The 20332-nt window shown below is 38.0% G+C and overlaps 1 protein-coding gene across 3 annotated transcripts in view; it reads left to right on the plus strand.

Moving 5' to 3' along the window:
• Positions 1–20332, plus strand: part of PPP1R21 (protein phosphatase 1 regulatory subunit 21) — a 32174-nt gene that overhangs the window by 3003 nt on the left and 8839 nt on the right. For 2 of the 3 annotated variants that reach the window (XM_038132672.1, XM_038132673.1), the window contains exons 3-17: positions 317–463; positions 2265–2366; positions 3050–3214; positions 3315–3373; positions 5774–5868; positions 8176–8228; positions 10208–10357; positions 13420–13521; positions 13598–13686; positions 14579–14715; positions 15359–15451; positions 16764–16891; positions 17258–17410; positions 18171–18263; positions 19353–19586. In XM_038132672.1, coding sequence (XP_037988600.1) covers positions 317–463; positions 2265–2366; positions 3050–3214; positions 3315–3373; positions 5774–5868; positions 8176–8228; positions 10208–10357; positions 13420–13521; positions 13598–13686; positions 14579–14715; positions 15359–15451; positions 16764–16891; positions 17258–17410; positions 18171–18263; positions 19353–19586 — 1800 coding nt within the window. Of the gene's footprint in view, positions 1–316; positions 464–2264; positions 2367–3049; positions 3215–3314; positions 3374–5773; positions 5869–6486; positions 6559–8175; positions 8229–10207; positions 10358–13419; positions 13522–13597; positions 13687–14578; positions 14716–15358; positions 15452–16763; positions 16892–17257; positions 17411–18170; positions 18264–19352; positions 19587–20332 lie in introns of all 3 variants that reach the window. The other variant, XM_038132671.1, reaches the window with a different exon arrangement.

Raw genomic sequence — 20332 nt, forward strand, 5'->3', positions numbered from 1 at the left:
AGTAATGTCAATAAAAGAATGAAGAGGGAACTTGATTTTAGTACAAGAATTTCTGTTTTGCAGCTAGCCTGTTGTTCTCTGTAAGTGCTGAGTTTGTAAAAGGGGAAGGTTGATTCTTGATGATTATAGAACTAAATAGCTACTTGAGTATGATCTGTGACCAGCTCAAGGAAGTGAAATACATTTTTTAGTTTAGAAATGATACTTTCTGTCTCTTCAGTGTTTCAAAAGAGAAGCAATTTTCTAACTTGTTCTTGTTTTTAATGTGTAAAAATAAATGTGAAGATTTAAAAATTAATTTCTTTTTGTCATTCAGGAACAACTGAAGATGAAGGATCAGTCCCTGAGGAAACTGCAACAAGAAATGGACAGCTTGACCTTTCGAAATCAGCAACTTGCCAAGCGGGTGGAGCTACTTCAAGATGAACTTGCATTAAGTGAAGCTCGGGGCAAAAAGAGCAAGGTATGTGCTGAAGGCAAAAAAAAAAATTTGCTTAGCAGATGTCTGCTCCTCACCTGTCATAGCCTTATCCTGGGTTTTAGCAGGAGGTATTTTGTGTCAAGGGTTGAGCTGAATGTTCTTGTCAGAACTTGTGTTATTTTACCTGATGTTAGTGAAAATACCCATAAAAACAGGTATTGATATGTATATATAAAATACATGCTGTGTAGTTCTCTGCTCTTCTAGTCTGTCAGCTGACTGATGCTGAATTCCTGTCTTCTTTTATGGATATTTATTAAGTGTTCCAAAAACTAGGAAATACTTTGGAGCTCTGATTAGTCAGAGCTCTGCAGATAGCTGATCACCCTCATTTCCCATCCCCACCTCTTTGCTTTGTAATTTTGCTGTTGGTAGTTAACTCTTCAGCCTGTGATCATAGCTTTTCCATGTGAATCTTGTCAAATGCTTTGAAATACAAAATTTTAGCTTGTATTCTTTATGTTATTTCAAAATGATAGAATGATTTCAACGCTGTGATCTTCTTCTGCCAGAGTGCTTGCTGATTAAACCTAGTGATGTCATATTCTAAGACCAGCTGTGCTTTTTGTAGGTAGCATCACAATTCCAGGGGTGGTGTGCTTGGACTTTAGTACTTCTCAAGCATCTCTTGCTAGTTTCCTTATGAAGAAACCCCTCTTAATTACTGCTGTATTTTCTTTTTGGTGCTATCTTTTCTCAATGTGCTGTAGTTATCAAGACTGGCTGTAAAGAAATCATTCAATTGATTAGTAATATGATCATCTTCCTTACTTTTCCCCTAAACTCTTGCCCATTTTTCTGCTGTCCAATTCCTTGACAAGCACAGTGCTTCTGACTACATTATTCGTGCCCCACAATAGATTGTTCTTTCAAATGCAGTTTGACCCTTCTGTTCTTTTGTTTCAAATTGTGTAAGTTATTGTTTTGCTAGCTGTGTTTCCAAATTTTCAAGGACATCAGCCTGTCTTCAGTAGCTTTGCAAACAATTGCCACTGAGTTTCTTTCCTGTTAAAATGCACAGCTTTAGTTCCCTGGTCTGTGTTAGAGTGCAATCCCTTTAGAAGGAGCAGAATGTATGCCCATATCTCAGGTGGAGTTCACAGGCTGGCATCAAATACAGAGGTGACTTATCTGCCCTACATATGCCTAGTTCTTGAAGTTCTAGCGTTGAGTTTAAATGCATAGAGTCTCCCCTGTGTTTGGTGATAATACCTTTCTTCAGCAGTGTGGTGTGTGGGATTCAGTGGTGGTCTGAGTCTTTTGGACTAAATGAGTGGAAAATGAGGAAAGAGGAAGAGGGATATGTGTGGTTGATGGGCAGGGAAGACCCTGTGGTTCCATGGCACCTTGTGCTACAGCCTGCTGAGAGCAGCCTGGCTTACACCTGGATCCATGCAGGGCACAGATGTGCCTTACACACAGCTAGCAAACCAGCTGAGCCTGGATATGGAGGGTTTGGGATTCCTGACTGCGTGGGATCATGCAGGATTCCAGTGAATTCAGATGGGCTGCTGCCCATCCAGCTGATTGACTCCCTGCGAGTGTGAATGGGACCCCGGAGTGGAGGCTTTCCCCAGGCAGTGTTGTACCACTGTAGGGTCACAGGGGTGTGAAGCAAAGTGTGCTGCCTTGAGCTTGGTGCTGAGTGCAATATTCACACCTTTTGGTGTATCAGTCAGTGTCAGCAGGACATCTGCTGCTGTGCCCCTCTGGGAATTACCTGTGGGAGCTGTTCTCACAAACCTGGGACTTGGAGATAATGAGCGCATCTTGCCTTTTTTAGAAAAGTGTAGAATCCTCATCTCAGCTGAGTCAAGAACAGAAAAGTGTTTTCAATGAAGATCTTCAGAAGAAAATAGAAGAAAATGAACGACTGCATATACTTGTGAGTGAAATTTTGTTTTGCCTTTATTGTTGGTTCAGAGAACTGGTGTTACAACCAAAGTTATGGAAAGTAAAGTGCTGTCTGAAAACTGGTGGGTTTAGAAGCACAGTTGTATGCAAAGCAGTAGATTAGATCAGATTGTGTATAAAGATGTTCACTAGGCAAATAAAGTATTTTTACTTTCAATTCTTAAGACATAAGTGTGTGGAATCACGTAATATGTGTTTTCTCATTTAGATTTTTAACTTTTGGTGACAGCTGCCCTACTGAAAATAGCCTGGTACTGAAAGGAAATTTCTTATTAGTTCATTAACTGTTTCAGAATTGCTTTAAAGTTTAAAATATTTTCTGGAAGTTGCCTTAATTAGGAGCTGCTTCACCAAAGTGGAATGCATTTCACTTTAGAAAACTTAAGAAAAAACTTTTGGCTCAAGTTCAGTTTTTCATGTGCCTGCTATTACTCAGCAATATATTTAAAGAATGCTTAGTACTACAAAGCTTAGTTTTCATTTAAGTACTTTGTTCTTGAATCTGTTCTCTGAAAATAAAATAAAATTTCTATTTTTCTGAGAACTGGTAATTGCTGTTAACCTGATTTGCCTAATGAAATTGGAGTAACTTAAAGGACTGGATTCAATATTAAAATGAAGCTTTTGAAAAGAGCTTTTCTTTTCTTCCTGTAGTTCTTTGAAGCAGATGAGCAGCACAAACGTCTAGAAGCAGAGCTGAGGAGCAGACTGGAGGTTTTGGAAACAGATGCTGCCCAGCACCAAGCTGTGGTGGACAGCTTAACAAAGAAATACACAGAGACCATAGAAAAGCTGCAGAATGATAAAGCCAAACTAGAAGTAAGGAGTTTTTCCTCTTGCTTACAAGTTTGAAAAGTTTTGAAATGCAATATCTTGCTGTGTCAGCTCTTACATTGTGAGATTATCTTCTTGCATAAAGATCAAGTCTCAGACACTAGAAAGAGAAGCTAAGGACTGTAGGCTTCGAACTGAAGAATGGTAAGTGTCTTTATTTCATTGATGTAAAGAGATAATTGCTGTGAAACATTAACTGGATTATTTTTTTAAGAATAATACCTTTTTTAAAAGGGGTTTAATTGAAAGACTTTGATAAAACTCAAATTGTATTTTCATGAGGACATATGTGAGCAGTGCAGGTCAAGCCCCCTTTTCCTTTGCTATGTATGGAGCTAGACAATTCCACTAGACAATTTCTGCTTTCAGTAAGAGCAGTTTTGTCTCCAAATTTTTCAATACCAGTAATGTTGATGAAAGTCTGAAGAATTTATTTGTAATTGAAAACCATAGAAAGTAAAAACTTGTATGAAACAAAGATATGTGAGTTTGAAAACACTGCTTCTAAGAATAAAGTTTGAGTAACATATGCTGAGAGAACTGACTGAAAAGAGTTTAAAAAAATCCCCCTCCACTGCAAAAGCTTCTTGAACCATTGTTTTTCTTTAAGTATAGTGTTCTCAGTTAGAATATTTGAAAGTTTTTATCAGTGAATTATATTGTTAGTTTTGGAATATTTTCATTGTCTTGAAGACAAGTTGTAGAAGTTGAGGACTGTGGCCCAAATCAAATTAGGGTGCATTTCTCTGAAGTTAATTAAGCTGCATTTTTTAGAAGATATATGTGCAGTATAGATCTTTAATGTGATGAATAAGATGTATAGTAAATGATCAGATGCAGAGTTCCTTCTTTCACATGGTAACCCTCAAGTGTGTATTTTAATTATGTTGATAGATGTGAAGATATTTGAATCCAATAAATACTAATACAAGTCAGGGTTTCACTAAAAATTACTTGCAAAGGAGGAGGAAAGCTGTGTTTGAATGCTGTTTGCTTTTTTTGAGATGTTTGAAAAGCTGTAGTTTTAATCTGCTACTAGTCAGTTCAAGCTTTGTCTGTCATGTTCTATAGTGACTGGGTAGTTGACGTCATTGTAAGAAATTATCCCTACTATTTTAAGTTATATTGTATTAAGTCTTTAAAAGTAATAAAGCCTGACACTTCATTTTAAACATTGAAATCACTGTTGAGCACATGGCAGGATGTGTCCCTGACAATACTACCCTTCTGTTTTCCCTGCTTTGTCAGGGGAAGGGATCCATTTGCCTCTGACACCCACACTTTACTCAGAAAAGCCAGAGGATATGGGACTTGACAGCCTGCATGCTTTGAAAATTAAAGGGCAGAATGTAAGGCAAAACATGTCAAATTACTTGTTTGTCATTCCTGTAAGTCTGAAAAGGAACTATCAGTACATTTGCAGTTTGTCTTGGAGTTCATTTTCTATCATGCTCAGTGCTACTGCAGTACCTGCTGTACAGTTTCTGTGCAAGTTTGGAGCTGCTCTCCAAGAAAAATATTTGTTAATGTGCATGAGCTACCTATTAGCCAGTTTCTTCATACCTTCCATGTCTATTTTGGATTATTTTGCTTTGTTAATTAGCCATGCTAACTTTTGCTGAGTTTCTGTGTATCAAATATTGTAAGAAAGGAAGAAAGCCTGTCACTTTAACACCTTCCCCCCACCCTCCACTATATGTGCAGGAGGAGTTGAACTCCACTATATCTAGGAGTTCTAGATGTCAAACAGGAAGCAAAACAGTGAAGAATTTGGGGGCCTAAGTTGGGTAAGGTGTGGAGTTTGGTCTGAATCAATAATGGAGTGTTCTTTGTAGAGATATGTATATAATGCTGGAATATGTTACTGTTCATCTCAGCAATCTATTCTCATTATATTAGTAATCTTAATTACTTAGGTCCACATGAACATGCACAGTCAAATGCAAGCAAAGAAAATTTAGAGAAAAATTACTTAAGAGTGCATCAGAAACATAATTGTCAAGTCTTGTCAGAACAGGCAGTATCATAGCAGTGTTTAAATACGGGTTTTGAAAAGCCTTTGAGGTATCTCAAATAGTGATGTGACATAGTTGAATTATTGACAACTCACTACCTGCTTATTGGAATACTGCATTGGATGCATAATAACTAGTTTGGAGGCCCTTTTACCTTCCCATCCAAATTCTAATAGAAAAGAATGCCTTCATATAGCTTATATAATAGTTGCACTATAAGAAAATAAGGTGAATTTTAACTCTGAAGTAAATGGAGCTTCTTAGGAATAGAATTTAGGATTTACAAGTTTATGGTAACTTTCACTGCTTTTTTTAGGGATGAGGATTCAATGTTGTGTTAAATATGAGATAAAGGAGGACAAATTACTTACACTGTATTATTTCTATCTAACTTCTAGAAGGAGACAGATACCTACACACTCAAGGGATGCCTATAGTGAGATACGGTGTTGGTGATACAGATGACATTTTAAAGCTTTACAATGTGTGTGTGTGTGTGTGGTTTTTCGTTTGTCTCTTTGTTATTTAGCCAGCAACAGCTAAAGAATCTTCAAGCAGCTTTGGGCAGTAGACTGGAAGAATCTCTATGCATAATTAATGAAAAAGTACCTTTTAATGACACAAGTACGTATTGCCTTGGTCTGGGTATCTTGTTTGATTTTTTTCTTTTGGGTATCCATCTGGAGGGAGTACTCCTTATGAATTAAAATGTATTAGCTGTAAGAAATGTTGGACATCTGAACAGACACTTGGAGGTAACTGTAGTAAGTATTCCTGATACTTGTCATGGTCGTCTTCAGTAATTCTAAAATACCAAGTTTTTTTATACGTATAATGAAAATTGAAACTTCTGAAGGCTTTTGAGTGATTTGCCACTTGTCTTATTTAGTGTTGACAGAATATTGTAAACGATGAAGGAACACTGTCAATTTAATGGCTGCTCCATGAAGATTGGTTACTCATCTCAAAGAGTATTATTTTTGGCAGGGGATATTCAAGAGATGAAGTCAGTTAAGGTGGGGGAAAACTGGTGGCGGCAGAGATATTGCATCAATAATGGTCTGCACTTACTACTCGTGGGGAATTTGTCAGGGTGTCTCATTGATCAGAAAACACACAGAGTAGTTCTTACCTGAAGGCTGTCTTAGACTTGTTTGTCTCTTCATGGGCAAAAAAGCCCTTTGGACCTGGGGACTTTTACCTGAAGCAATGTTTTTCTGCTTCCTTTCCAACTGCTGCTAGATCAGCTGAAGTGCAGAGGATCCCCTGGAGTTAGGAGTGCTCAGCCTTTGCATGGCTTTGGTACAAGCATGGGTCAGTATGTGCTGGGTCAGTGCTGTGCACTGTGTGCTTTCCTAAACAGCTGAACACAAGGCTGGGCAGGCACTGCCTGGACTCTTCTGGACCCTTCAAGGCCAGGATGACCTGGAATAGTGAAAAAGCTGAAAGTAGTGAAGAAGAAGCAGAGAAGTGAAAACAGGCTTTTGCATTTCTTGTATATTTAATTAGTGCCTTTAGCATTTTTATTCAGTTTAAAACCTGCTGACAATGTTTTAAGTAGCCTTAGGTTCTCCTACAAGCTGATCTGGCAGGTGCTGCAGGGGTGAGTGTGCCAAGCTCTCCCCTGGTTTGGCAATCCAGTGAGTCTTGGCTTAGGAACACCAGATCATCATCTCTTTAGGAATTGCTGACTCCCATACAGCACATCATACTGAGGTGTTGGTGCCTGGAGTTGGTATCCTTTTCACTTCTCTCACTTTGCCTGGCATCTGCTGCCTATTTCTACTTCTCTGGCTTCTTTAGCTTGCTTTTTTTTTTTTTTTTTTTTTTTTTAGGTGGTTATCATTGTAGCAAGAACTTTGCTAAAATAATTTATCTGCTCACTCAGCTGCTGTAGCATAATGCCTTTGCTTGTTTAGTAGAAAACACTGCAAACAGAGAACATCTCGTTAGTGATAGATCAGTGAACGTCAGGAGATGTTTGTTTGCTGTGGATTCCAGCTCTCTTCCTATAGACCCTGTAGTTGGCTTCAAGTGTAACTAGCAGCTAATTTCAGTAACAATCAAATGACTGCTAAGCATGATTTCCAGAGCTGAAAAAGTTTCCTGAAGCATTCAGTTAGAAGTAGAATTCAATAATTTTGGACAGGGTTATTTTCCTCTAAACGTAACTACCTCTTCCCATGTGTTAATAGCCAAATGTGAATGATACAAAAGGAACAAGAAACTGTAATTTTCCTTTGTGAGCAAATTTTAAACTAATCTGGTTGTTGTTCAACTGAATTGAGAATGGATGCGACCCCTTTTAAATCTTGAAGACTTTGTTAGCTGTTCTCTAAGTACAAATAGCCCTCTGTCCCTCTAATTGTGGCTGCTTGTAACTGAAAAATCATTCTAGTTACTTCATGACTAGACAAGAATGCTGAAAAACATGGAGACTACATCTTAGTCTAAATTATCAACATATTAAATGTATACAAGAGCTTTAAAAAACATGGAAACCATTCAAAAATATATTAGTCTTACTTGGCCCCTCCTTGGCATGTAATTGAAATTTGAAGATAATCTTGAATTCTTCAAGTGTGTTTTCTTTTAAAAGATTTTCTCACTCTTGTTTGTGATGAATATTGTTCTTTAGGCAAGAGGAGTCTTCTCTTATTTTTCAAATTCAGGGTCTTCAGATGATTAAATTTGACTTACAGTCTGAGGCAAATATTGAACTGCTTTCCGTTCCACTTAATCACAGAAACCCTAAGTAAGGATATTTAGGCCTACTTTATTGGAGTCAATTGTTTGTATCTCTTTAGTTAATATTGCTAACATAACCTGTAATATCCCTGCAATGAATTTTCTTTTTAAATCAGTATTTACCAAAAAATGTCTCTCCCCCACAATTTAACAAGTGCATATAACTCAATTTTTGTCTCGTAGGATCTGCTCGATACAATGCTCTGAATGTGCCATTGCACAACAGAAGGAATCAGGTAAGTGCTTCCTGTGGTTTCATGTGACTCTGCACAACTTTCTACACAGATGCTGAAATAAAACCAGTCATTTTAGTACCTCAAACGGCAGAAGATAGCCTGTCTTACTACTGTCATGGTATTCTGAGAGTATTTCTGCCCACAGAGCCTCTGCACTTTTCAAGAGCTTGTGTATATTGTTGTTACATCAAGGAGTCCTATTAAAGTTACAAGAAATATTCTTTTGTTGTGTCAACCTTCAGTAAGTTAGAGGTTGGAACATTGAATTTTTAAAGTTGATTTAAGCTACAGTAGTTCGGAGATAGGTTTGGTATCCTAAATTCCTTTTCCCTCAAACTGGGCTTCTTCAGTCACATCTCTTGACTTTAGAGAATGTATGCATTTGTAAACTGCACACTGGTGTGTGCACTAAAGTGCTGTATTAGGTAACATTGTCAGCAGTCACGACCCTTTCAAGGAATAAATCATGTCACTTTGAGATCTCTGCGTGGTTCATTTACATTTTGTGGGATACTTCTTGCCAAAGCGCCTCTTACTTGAAGCAGACTAACTCCTATATATTGAAACGTTTTTAGAAAACAGTTTCTGTTCACTGCTGTAATTTAGTGAGATTCCTTGTGAATGTTGTTATTCAGTATTCAAAAATGAGCACTGGTTTTCTGTGAATGGCTGAGTATTTTAAGGGCTTTTACAATAGCAAATCAGAAACCTGTATGCAGACAAAATTTTCCTGTGTTGCTGCCACTGAGGATGGACACTACAGCACTGTGGGGCTTTTCTGTTTCCTTGTGTGTCTCAAGTCTTCAGGTTAGTGCATTCAGATGCTACTGCAGGAAGATTTAAAATAGTTGCTTTCTCCATTTTTCAGAAGTGCCTATAAAGAGACCTTTTTCCTAGTAATGTCTGCTGTGAGAACAGGTGACCTGTTGTTCAGTTTTGTGATGGAAGTAGCCTTAAATTTCAGGTTGCTGCTGCTGAGTTCCAAGAAAAATCTGAATAACTGCATGGAAACTCTCTCCTTTTACTATTTTCTGCCAGCACTGTGTCAGGCAGCTTCATGCTTCAAGATCTGCAATCTTGAAAATATTCCAGGACAGATTTATAACTGGCTTTGCTAGTGGAGGCAAAATGTTGATGTATTAGCACAGGCTGTGGTGTGAAGGACAGCAAAACAGCAATAGTGTCTGTTTCCCTTCCTTGCATGGCTAATTAACATACACAAGCTGAGTGTGGTGACTGCTTTAATTACTTGCCACCATCCCAGATCCATAATCAAGACTGACCTGATTTAACAGTCCATTGAAGCATTAAGAATAGATCTCTGAAGGATAAGTTATTCTTGGCTGAAATGTCACTATAACATTATTCTCTTCCCATAAATCCCAACAGAGAATAGTTTTCTTCTCTCTTGAATTTATGTTCCATTCTGGATTAATTTCTTTGATACCTTCCTGCTGTACTAAAGCCACAGAACAGCCTTACTCATGGGCAGCAGCCCAGCTCTGTCCAGGAGAATAAGAATTGAGTGTTCTTGGTTAGAGAAACAGACACCTTTAATTCTGGGGGAAAGCAGCATTGTTTTTTACTAATTGAATTGAGGTTTCCTTGCAACCTGGTGTTGAGCTGTTGTCAGCAATGAGTCTTTTGTTCTGTGGAAATTTCAGACATGGTTTCTGTAATTGTGCTGACCTCTCAGTGTTTTTGTGGCTTGCAAGTTTGAAAAATGCAGCAGAGGCAAACCATCACCAGCTGTGTGAAATAAAAAGATACTTTGTTGTCAGAGAACAATGTGCCCTTCTGAGTGGCATTGTAGTTTATGAATAAAAATTAAGTTAAAAAATAATTGCTGTTACGTATTTTAGACTGAAATAACAACAGGAAGGAAATTGCTGATAATGATTTTTTGTATCCAAACAGGGTTTTTTTAATATTTAAATAGATCCATGTCAAACACAATGATTTTGTAACTGTCTTTACAGCTGAAGCTGCGAGACCTTGCTGGCCAGGCCCTGGCTTTTGTCCAAGAACTTGTAACAGCTCTCCTGAACTTCCACACATACACTGAGCAGAAGGTACAGATCTTCCCCATTGATTCTGCAACAGACACAATATCACCCTTGAACCAGAAGGTAATGTTTACACACTTCAGCTACAAATGCATTCAATTAGTTAGACTTTAGTGAGTGATGGATCTTAGAGGAAATTGCACCACCTTTACTGGGATGTTGTGTGTTCCTGAGAGCCAGCCCCTCCTGCATGAGACATCTTTTCTGCTCCATGAATTCTCTGAATGTGGATGAGGTGTAGCTGCAGAGAATCCTTTTCCCCTGTGCCTCTGCTAGAAGAGAAATATGATAATCAAATTAAAGCTTTGTTTTTTAATTGCTAAAATGAAGTGCCTCTGTTGAAAGTTCAGCTGACTTGTTTTAAAATAATAATGCACAAATATTGCACTACTGAATAGAGCTTGTTTTAGTTAATGCACTGGGGCATAGGAGACGTTGAGACAGAATCTGGTCTTGTGTTTAAAGTGTTTAGCTTTAAAATGTTTAGCTAAAGTGTAATATTAAATAAAGAATAAAATAAGGTTCTCTCTATGAGGGAGAGAACCTGGACTTTGTTCCCTTGTCAAAAAACAACTTTATAATCTGATTTTGGGCTGCTTGTCTGAAGATGTTTCCTGTAAGTGTTCTGAAGCTTCAAGTTTGTAAAGCATGTTGAAATTAGTATGAGAAATCTGACTCGTCTCTTTTGACAAAATTCCATGGAAAGATTTTCTGAGAGTGTCATCCAGAGCTGTTAAGCTGCATGTTTTGACTTTGTTTTCCTATGCTGTGAACGAGAGAAAAATAACTGTGCACAAGGATTTGTGTGGGGATGCATACATGTATGCTTGGGAACAAATTGCATTAAGATCAGAGCTGACTTCATAGTTTAAGGGGATCTGTGAGTATTTAAGTTGCAGGGAGTATTTTGTGATTGAGTCTCTTAATTTCAGTTTAGTAGTTGCTAGGGCTCAGGCTTAAGTACTGAGGTGAATTGTGGTTTGCATTGATCAAGTGGCTGCAGTGCATGTGGTGTCAATGTTAACTGTGACAAAACTTTCCTGTTCTTTGGAAAACCTCCTATAACCTCTTTTCAGGTAACAAATACGTTTATGAAGGTGGTTAGCCACGAGAGAAATCCCTTTCTGTTTGCCTTCTCAGTTGTTTCAACTGTTTTAGTCAAGAACACCCTTCTGCAGAGATTCAGCATAGTTTGGGAACACTTTCTTGCTCCTGCCACCAAATGCACTCAGAATGGCATGTTCTTCTTGTGAAAATTATGTGGTTTAGTCATCTTTAAGATTTTTTTGGGGCAGGAGTGGTGTCTTTTTTTTTTTTTATGTGGCCCAGTGTGGTGACTGCATTCTCAGATACTACTGCAGTTTACACTAAAGCAATAAAATCAGATTTCCTAGACATCTCTTCTCACAGATATTTTTTCCCTAACCTCCTAGTTAACACTTCTTTATTGTTTTTCAGCACAGCTGAAATAGACAACTTAATCAGAACCATAATTTCATTTTCCTTTTCTTATAATTGAGTCTGATTCAGTAGTTCAGGCTTTGTTTTCATAATTATGTCTCTTGTAGTCTGCCCCATTGTGTATTCATGACCTAATTCCCTCAATGCATGCTACTTCTCAGGGCTTTTGCTGTGACTTTCCAGTACTGAAGCATCTTTTATTTCTCACTGAAGCTGTAGTTGCTCCTGTATTTTTGATTAATTTATCTATTTGCTTGGCAAGTGTTCTCAGTGTGATTTTTTTTTAATTTTATTTTTAGCTACTCCACCAAGTTGGTCAAAAACTTCCCCTTAATACGGTAGAGAAGATGAAACAAGTGTCAGGTAGTGGCTTAGCAGACTTGCACTGATTTATTTTTCCCCAACTCCAGGTCTTGTCTGGTGCTTTCAAGCTATTTTCCCCACCAAACACTCAAAGTAGATGTGGACAATTCCCTGCCAGGTTCAAGTATTCCTTTTCTCTTTAAGGGTTGGATTGCTGGGTTCTGCTGGGTCTGCAGCATCATGCTGGATAATTCAAGTCCCTCTCTCTTGCAATACAAGCCAGGAGCATTCTGCATGTGTTATTTCTTCCTCCTTAGATTTAGGAATTTTCCCTAATTCCACCCAGTTTTGTGCATGCATGGATCAGAGCTTAGCATCTCACTCTTCTTAACACTGTTACCACACTGTCATAATACAAGGAACAATTAAAATCTCTTGTACTCTGTTTGCCTGGGATCTTTAGCTGCTCTTGTGGTGTAAACAATCAAAGGTGAAGGTATCTTTCTGTGGGGTAAAATAAAAGCCAGGATTGCTTTTGACTACCTGTATTAATTTGTGGAAGAAGCTTTTTGTGATACTGAGGCACCAAAATGGAAAGCTGATGGCGTTGTTACATTTGATTGTGTGTAAGAGTACACCTTATGTTCTCAGGTCTGCTTTTTTGTCGGCAAAATTTACTGTAGGATTTCATTAAGCAGTTTTTAGCAAAGTCAGGCAGGTCCATGAGGCCAAAGTCATAGTTTTAGAAATAAGAATTCTTCTGTGATCAGTTGGAGCTCCATGCTTTGCATTCGCATAAGCATGCTTTGACTTGTGTTGAAAACTGGACTGGACACAGGTAAAAAGACAAAAAAGACACATCTCATGCTCCCAGTTTGACTTGGGTTTAGTTCTTCAGTGCTTTGCACAGCACAGCTTTGCAAATGTTTGCGCTGATGGACAAGGCTGGGAGGCAGACTACTTTTGGGAAGAAGGTGGGATAGTTTATTCTGTGGCTAAATGGTGCATGGATCTAGCCTTAATTGGATGGAGTTGAGGAAGGAATGCAGGAATGTTTAAAACTAAAAAGCAAGGGTTTGTTGGTGTGCTGTGCATGGCAGTTGAAATGAGACTGGATGCCCTGGCAAAGCCCTAGGTGTGGTTTTGCCTGGACCTCCAGTGCTTCTCACTTTCCCTCAAGTTGTGTTTTTGACCGTAGAAGAGGTTGCTGTACATCACTGGACTGTTGTATCTCATTAGTGACATCTCAGATATCATTCAGGGGGACAGGGGCTTTGCCAAAACGTCCCGTTCAGTTGTTACCTTGGCAGAGTTCACAGGAGCTGTCAGCAAGCACCATTTTAAAACCTCTGTGTCCTCAGTTCTCGCAGTATCTCCATGAAAACGCTTCCTATGTTCGCCCTCTGGAGAAAGGAATGTTGCACTTGTTTGAGAGCATCACGGAGGATACTGTGACAGTTCTGGTAAGATTTCTTCCTTTTAGTACCCCAAAAGATTTTTACAGAGCAAAAACACTTACCTGTTGTTTTTTCCTTACAGGAAACAACTGTGAAATTGAAGGCCTTCTCAGAACATTTAGCTTCCTACTTAGGCTTTTTAAGAAAGATTCTTCCTTATCAGTTAAAAAGGTACCTTTCATTTGATAGATCACATTTAAAGGCATTGTGTCAGGCATGCAGCACTGTCAGCACCTACAACTCAAATATTAAGTCAAACCTTAAAATACTGTGGCCTCTGCTGTACCTTAAAAGGCTGAACTTTTTTTGTGGGTTTTTTGTTTTGTTTTCTTTTTTTTTTTTCTTGTTTTATTTTGCTTGTTGTTTTCTAAACCTTGAGATTAGGCACAGGTTTTTGGAGGCATTAGGACTAAAAGCATGTGTTTTAAAGCTCCTCACAGATGAGACTTTAAAAATAATGAAGCTTTCATTAATGTTGCTTAGTGTTATTCAGTAGCATTGATGCTATTCAGGTGTGATACACTGAAACTGTTGATGCCTTGAGCTTCTCTGAGGGTTATTCATCAATCAGTAAATGTAGCCATGTAGTAAAACTTGGCTAGGTGTACATCCCTTGTGCTGGGAAAATCTTTGTTCCTGAGTTGATTGAAGGGAGATGAATTGTAGGTGCAAAGAACTGCTTTAAGAGAGGGTTTGGACTAAGGAAGAAAAAACCCCTTGATTTATGCCTCTTTTATACCTGTTCTCATGCTCCTTAGGAAGCAAACGAGGATTTATGTAGTAGAGGGAAAAGTCTTCAAACTTAAATTGCTGCAATCAGTTCCTTGCTGTGAGAATAAGCCATTTCTGGCTTGTGACAGAAACACCTGGGAGTGGCCATGCACACAGTAATTTTCATGTGTTGCTAAGTTCCTGTGCTGTGTTAGCCTTTCTAAAGTCAACTGCTGGTCTGCTGTTGCTTTGGACTGGGGAGGTAGAGAACACCTCTGTGCTCTAAAACTCATGATCTTGTTATTTTTAAAACAATTGCTTGCTTTTAAAAAAGTAATTCATGTATTCCTAGTTTGGAAGAAGAGTGTGAGTCTTCTCTTTGCACAGCTGCTTTAAGAGCTAGAAATATGGAGCTGCACAGAGACATGAAAAGGTTGACTGCAGTCTTTGAGAAGCTCCACACGTACATCAGTCTTCTGGCCTTACCAAGTAAGTGTCAGTTCTGGCTTGGCTGGCTACCCTGTGACTGGTTTTCTGTGGGTTTTTGTAGTATGATTGACAATGTGCCTTTTGTCACCTCTTAATTATGAAATGGTTCATAAACTACGTTTTCTTACTAATCATCACTTCCAGCCCCTCATTTTTGTAAGGTTATTACAACTGTCATGCTAATAAATAATAAAATAAAATTAATAAAATGAGGTAAAGCATTTGTGTGTATGTGTGTGGGGAAACTGTCTCCAAATACGTCCTGTAAATAGCAGTAGGAAATGGTTATTTTATAGCTTCAGGTTATTTCAGTCTTCACTCTTTAGAAAGGCCCAGATTGTCTTTCCTACAGCTGTGAGCATGTCTTTCTGTATGTGTGGTTTCTGAGATCAACACAATTGATATTTATGAAATCTGAATAAAAACTAGGGGATTGAAAGTCTTTCACCTGCCTGCTCTGCCAGAATTGGATATATATATGTATATTTTATATTGAAGGGGAAATTTAAATAAATTGATCTATTGTGACTCATACTCCATGCAGTGGTTCTAGTAGGTGGAAAATGAATTATTTTCAAAGCTAACTTTTTTCATTCATGCTCAAATCTTACTTTTGTGGTTTTCCTTCTTATGTGTTACTAAGGTACAAGACCAGAAGGACTCCTTAGGACAAATTACAACTTTGTGTTTACAAACATTGCTGCAAGTCTTCATGGATTCCATGACATTTTAAAAGGTGAGAGTCGGGAAAGTTGTCTTGTTTCAGCTTTTCTGCTTTCTTGTTTAGCACAGCACACATGCACTCTCTCTGCAACAGTGCTCAAGGTATCATATGTGATAAATCTGGTTTGTTTTACCTTTACAAACTAAGAAACTAAACCTACTTACCACTTGTTTTAGACATTCATGTGTAGTTTTCATTCATCCACTCTCTTAGCTTTGTTCCTCAGAGTTGCTGAATTATTATTAGTATCACATTACTTTCTGAGCTTCATTTCTCTTCTGAAACTAGCACACAGAATGGAGTGTGGTGAAATGTACATATTTTCCCTGCATATGTAGCATTGACCTAGTACCTGCCTTCAAAGTGGAATTTTTCTTTCCTATTTTTAGGATGATGACTATTTTTAACATGAATATACAACCAAAGGTTACAAAGAAGTCTAAGTTCTTTTTGAAACTTGGCTTCTTCTGGAAAATGGTTTACCTTGCTTTTATCAGAACAACATGGATATATTTTCAGTGAAGGGGTATTGGGTTAAAACTCAGAATTTTGAATCTGATGTTCCTGCATGTTCTAGAATTTCAGTACTGTGTAGCTGTTTCTGGGGAGAAAACATTCCATAGATATGAAATGGATTTTTACTAGTCAGCTGTTTAAACATTAAGCTTTCATAATTTTAAGCAAAATTGGGTTTTTTTCCTAATAGCATGAGTAGTATGGCCCTATTTTGCAGAGTCCTTGTTTTAAAGAAAAAAAGAAGGCATTAAAGATTGTACCTCACACAAAATGAGACCCTAAACCATAGGGTTTGTGGCATAGATAAGTTTAAAATACTTTCTACCTCTTAAGCTGGCCACTATAATGTAAAGTCACTCCAATTATACTTCAAAGGAAATACAGAAAATAGAAGTAGTGAAGAAAACTGTCAATAGAATTCATTAGCTATCAACAGAAATGCTCTTCCTAATATCTCACACTCCCATACTCCAGAATGTTTAATTTCTCTCTTCTTTCTCAATCCAAACTGATTTTGAACTTCTTAAGATTACTTCAGATTATAGTTTGTAGTAGTGATGAGCTGGAATTTCTCCATTCTGTAGCAATAGTACTCGGTTTTAAAATAGGTGCACATTGTTAACTTGTCAATTACTTCTTTTTTTTTTAATTAGGCCACATTGAGAATGTTCTTGCATAATAAATACTTGGTTCTTTTAAAATTTTGGTGTTGTTGAAATTGATATATTTAGGCTAAGATGCTTTGGTGAGTGACTTTCAAAATGTTTTTTATTCTTAATTTGGCATAAATGTGCTTTTCATTTTCCAGATATTTCCAAGCACTATAGTCAGAAAGCCGCTTTAGAACAGGAAGTTCCAACTGCCACACAGAAGCTCATAACTACAAATAACTGTATTTTAGTCTCTGTTGCTGCTTTAACAAATGGAACGGGCAAGGTAATGGATATTTTTGTTTCAAACAATGCCTTAACTTGTGCAGATTTATAAGAAACAAAAATAAACTTAGCTGAATGATTTAGAAAATCTCTGTGTGCCTCTGATATTAATAATCTGTAGTGTCATGTTGATTCTTGAGTTATCTCAGGCTAGGAGTTAAAAACAACTGAGTGATAAAAGTAGATCCTGTGAAGAGGATGCTTTGAGTTAGAAAGGTCTAAGTTACATGGAAGAGCCTGTAGCTTGTTTCAAAGTCTTGTTAAGAACTCCAGCTTCACTAAATACCTGTCTTTTCAAAGACTGATTGCTCCAATGACTCCTTCTGGTCAGCTTAATTCAAAGAGCCACTTCTCTTGATGTGTCTAGATGGCCTCGTTCTTCAGCAACAACTTGGATCACTTCAGCACCTCGCTGAGCTATGGCCCTAAGGGAGGAGCAGAGTTCATCAGCCCTCTCTCAGCTGAGTGCATGCTGCAGTACAAGAAGAAGGCAGCTGCCTATGTGAAGTCCTTGAAGAAGGTTTGTTCAGCCAGTGTGCTTGCACAGAGGGAGCACAGTGCTGTTGATGGTTCTGCCAAGCAGAACACAAACTAAGGGTTTGCAGGGTTTGGAGTGGAAGAGATTGTCTGAATGACAGGTGTTGGCTGAGGAAGTGGAACCCTCAGTGCAATAATGCTACTGAAAACTTTAGGGAGAGTTGTTGCCCTCACAACTGAGGGTATGTGCCACTTCTGCCATTACCCATTTCCACTAATTATTTCTGTGCCAAGACTCCAAGGAAAAGAGGGTGGCTGCTTATGTAAATTTCCTCCTGTAGTCACCAGGAATGTGGAGTGAGTGAAAACATATTCTTACACTGGCATTCACTGGAAGACATAGGGGGGCGAAAAAAGGAGGTACCCTGGAGAAGATGTGCTTAACCAAAGGATGGAATGCAGATCTCCCTGTTGCCCCCATTAAAACTAACAATTAAGTGATGTGCTTAGCAGTTGTTACTAGATCACTTTACTGCAGTGTTTGTAAAGAGGACGTAAGATGCCTGTGATCATTAATTAACGCTCAGAGTTTTCTGAGCACTTTTTGATCAGCTGTACCTCTTGGGGCAGTATTTCTTGAGAGCTCAAACCATTTTTTCCTTTTACCTGGTAAGCACTGGGAACATGGGGTTTTTTTTCCCTTTACTAAAGTAAGGAAAGTAGCAAGAAAATAAAAGCAGAATGCATGTTCTGACCTAGTGTGTAACATGTTTTGAGAGGGTTTTTTTTTGATTCTTCTGCAGCCTTGTGCAGATTCAGTGCCTTATGAAGAGGCTTTAGCCAATCGCAGAGTTCTCCTGAGTTCTACAGAAAGCAGGGAAGGTCTTGCACAGCAGGTATTGTACTAACGTGTATGGCAGTGTATTTTGTAAAGGTAAACTTGTATCAAAGTCTCCACATTTATATCTGTGGTCATTTGTAGGTATATATGAATATGCTGAACCTTAAAATTAGACTGTAGATGTCTTGTGGAGTTTTGGAAGTAAAACCCTTGCCAGGCTGGCTTATCTGCAGAATGTACATGTAGGTAGATATAGGAGCCAGGATCATGCCATTGATATCTTAATTTGGAAATACAAGAAGTCAGGTAATATTTAATAATTAAAATAAATGCAAAATAAAGACAGGAATAAGGCATACTAAAGGATTCATTTTTAATGTTGTGTACTGATTTGAGTCCTCTTTTGGGCACTGATTTTTCTTTTCAGTTAGAGTAATAGATTACAGTTTCTATCTTCCAGTATGTACATATATATATTTTTTTTTTCTGGAAGGTGAAGCAGGATTGGTAACATGGTATTTAAAAGGCCTACACAGTTTGTCCATTGCTTCATGTGAATGAGAACAACTAATTAATACTGACACTTCTTTATTAGCTTGTGTACTCAGCCTGTGCTTGACTCATTGTTATTGAACTGTTACAGAGGCAAATACTTTGATTTTTTTTTTTTGTACTTACCAATATTCTAAGTGTATTAGTAGGAGTGAAATGAATTTCAGCAGAAATGTGCAGTGATTATATGTGTTCTGTTCCATAGTTGTTTTCTTATTTGGACAAAGTGGGTGTGAGGTGGGACAGTTGGGAGGGGACAGTTTGTCTTTCTGGCATAGAAAAAGGTAGTGATATTGTCAGGTACACATCTTTCAAGTTTTTATAAAATTCTTCCCTGCTTTGGTTTTTCACTTAGTACAATGTTGCCATTTTTATGAGCTGTGCATGTTTCAAACTAATTTAAAAAGTGGCCATTTTTTACAAAGAACCACAGCTAAGCACACGGCTCAGAACAGTGGTTGTTTACCTGCTGCACTTTGTTAGCTCTCTTATGTCATGGTTTAAAATAATACTGTCCTCAAACATTTCCTCTGTGTGCGTTTTTTGCCTCTCTGGGTTCAATAACCTGGACTGTAAACTTTCCCTCCTAAAGGTCCAGCAGAGTTTGGAGAAAATTGCAAAACTTGAACAAGAAAAAGAACACTGGATGTTGGAGGCTCAGCTAGCTAAAATTAAGCTGGAGAAAGAAAACCAAAAACTGAAGAACTCTCTTAGTGGACATTTAACTGAAACTATCCAGGAGCATTCAGTTTTGCCAAATATAGCAGAACAAAAGAAGGAAACCACAGAAAAGAGTCTGAGGGAACCTATTAAGAGCACCAGTCTGGTAAGTGACCTTTCCCTTCAATAGAGAAAAATCCACTTTCTTTAGTAGCAGTGCTGTTTGATCAGTGGAACACTAAAAATGAAAGCCTTTTGACTGTATTGAAAAGCATTCACTCTTGGAGTCCTTGTATTTGCAAAGCTGCTTGCAAATTCTGTCTGCAGAATTGGGCACTTCTTGGATTTTGAGACTCTGCTGTCTTTAGTATTGTGAAGACATTTTTGTAGTTCTGTCCTTGTGTAACTGAGGGGGAAATAATAGGTGCTTAACCTTCTTATTTGTCTGTAGTTAGGAAACTTTGCAAGTGGTGTGTATCTCAAGTTGGGCCTGTGTTTCCAATACTTTTATTCATCTCTAGGTATGTTAAAGCAAATGGAAGGTAGGTGGGTAGTGTTTGTAAATGGGTTTGAAGACTTATTGGGATCAATTTGGATTCAGCAATTGCTTTTGGAAGAGGCATGCATTCTTTCCTTGCTCTTCTGCGCTGGTAAATGGCTTTTTCCTGTTTACTAACATATTTAAAATGAATTGGCCTTTCCCCTGAATTCCACTTCTGAAGTGGCATAGTAGTATTAACAGGAATGTCATCTGTAAGAAATAATAAATCCACTCAGCATTCAATAGAATTCTTTTTTTTTTTTTGTCCTCCCCACTTTCCTGCTCCAAGATAAAAGTAACCAATGGATTGTTTATTGTTTTGAAATCCCCAGTTTTGAAGTACACTGGCATCTTAAGTTTTTGATCCTCTA

This window comes from Motacilla alba, chromosome 3, assembly GCF_015832195.1.
Source record: "Motacilla alba alba isolate MOTALB_02 chromosome 3, Motacilla_alba_V1.0_pri, whole genome shotgun sequence".
Lineage (NCBI taxonomy): Eukaryota > Metazoa > Chordata > Aves > Passeriformes > Motacillidae > Motacilla > Motacilla alba.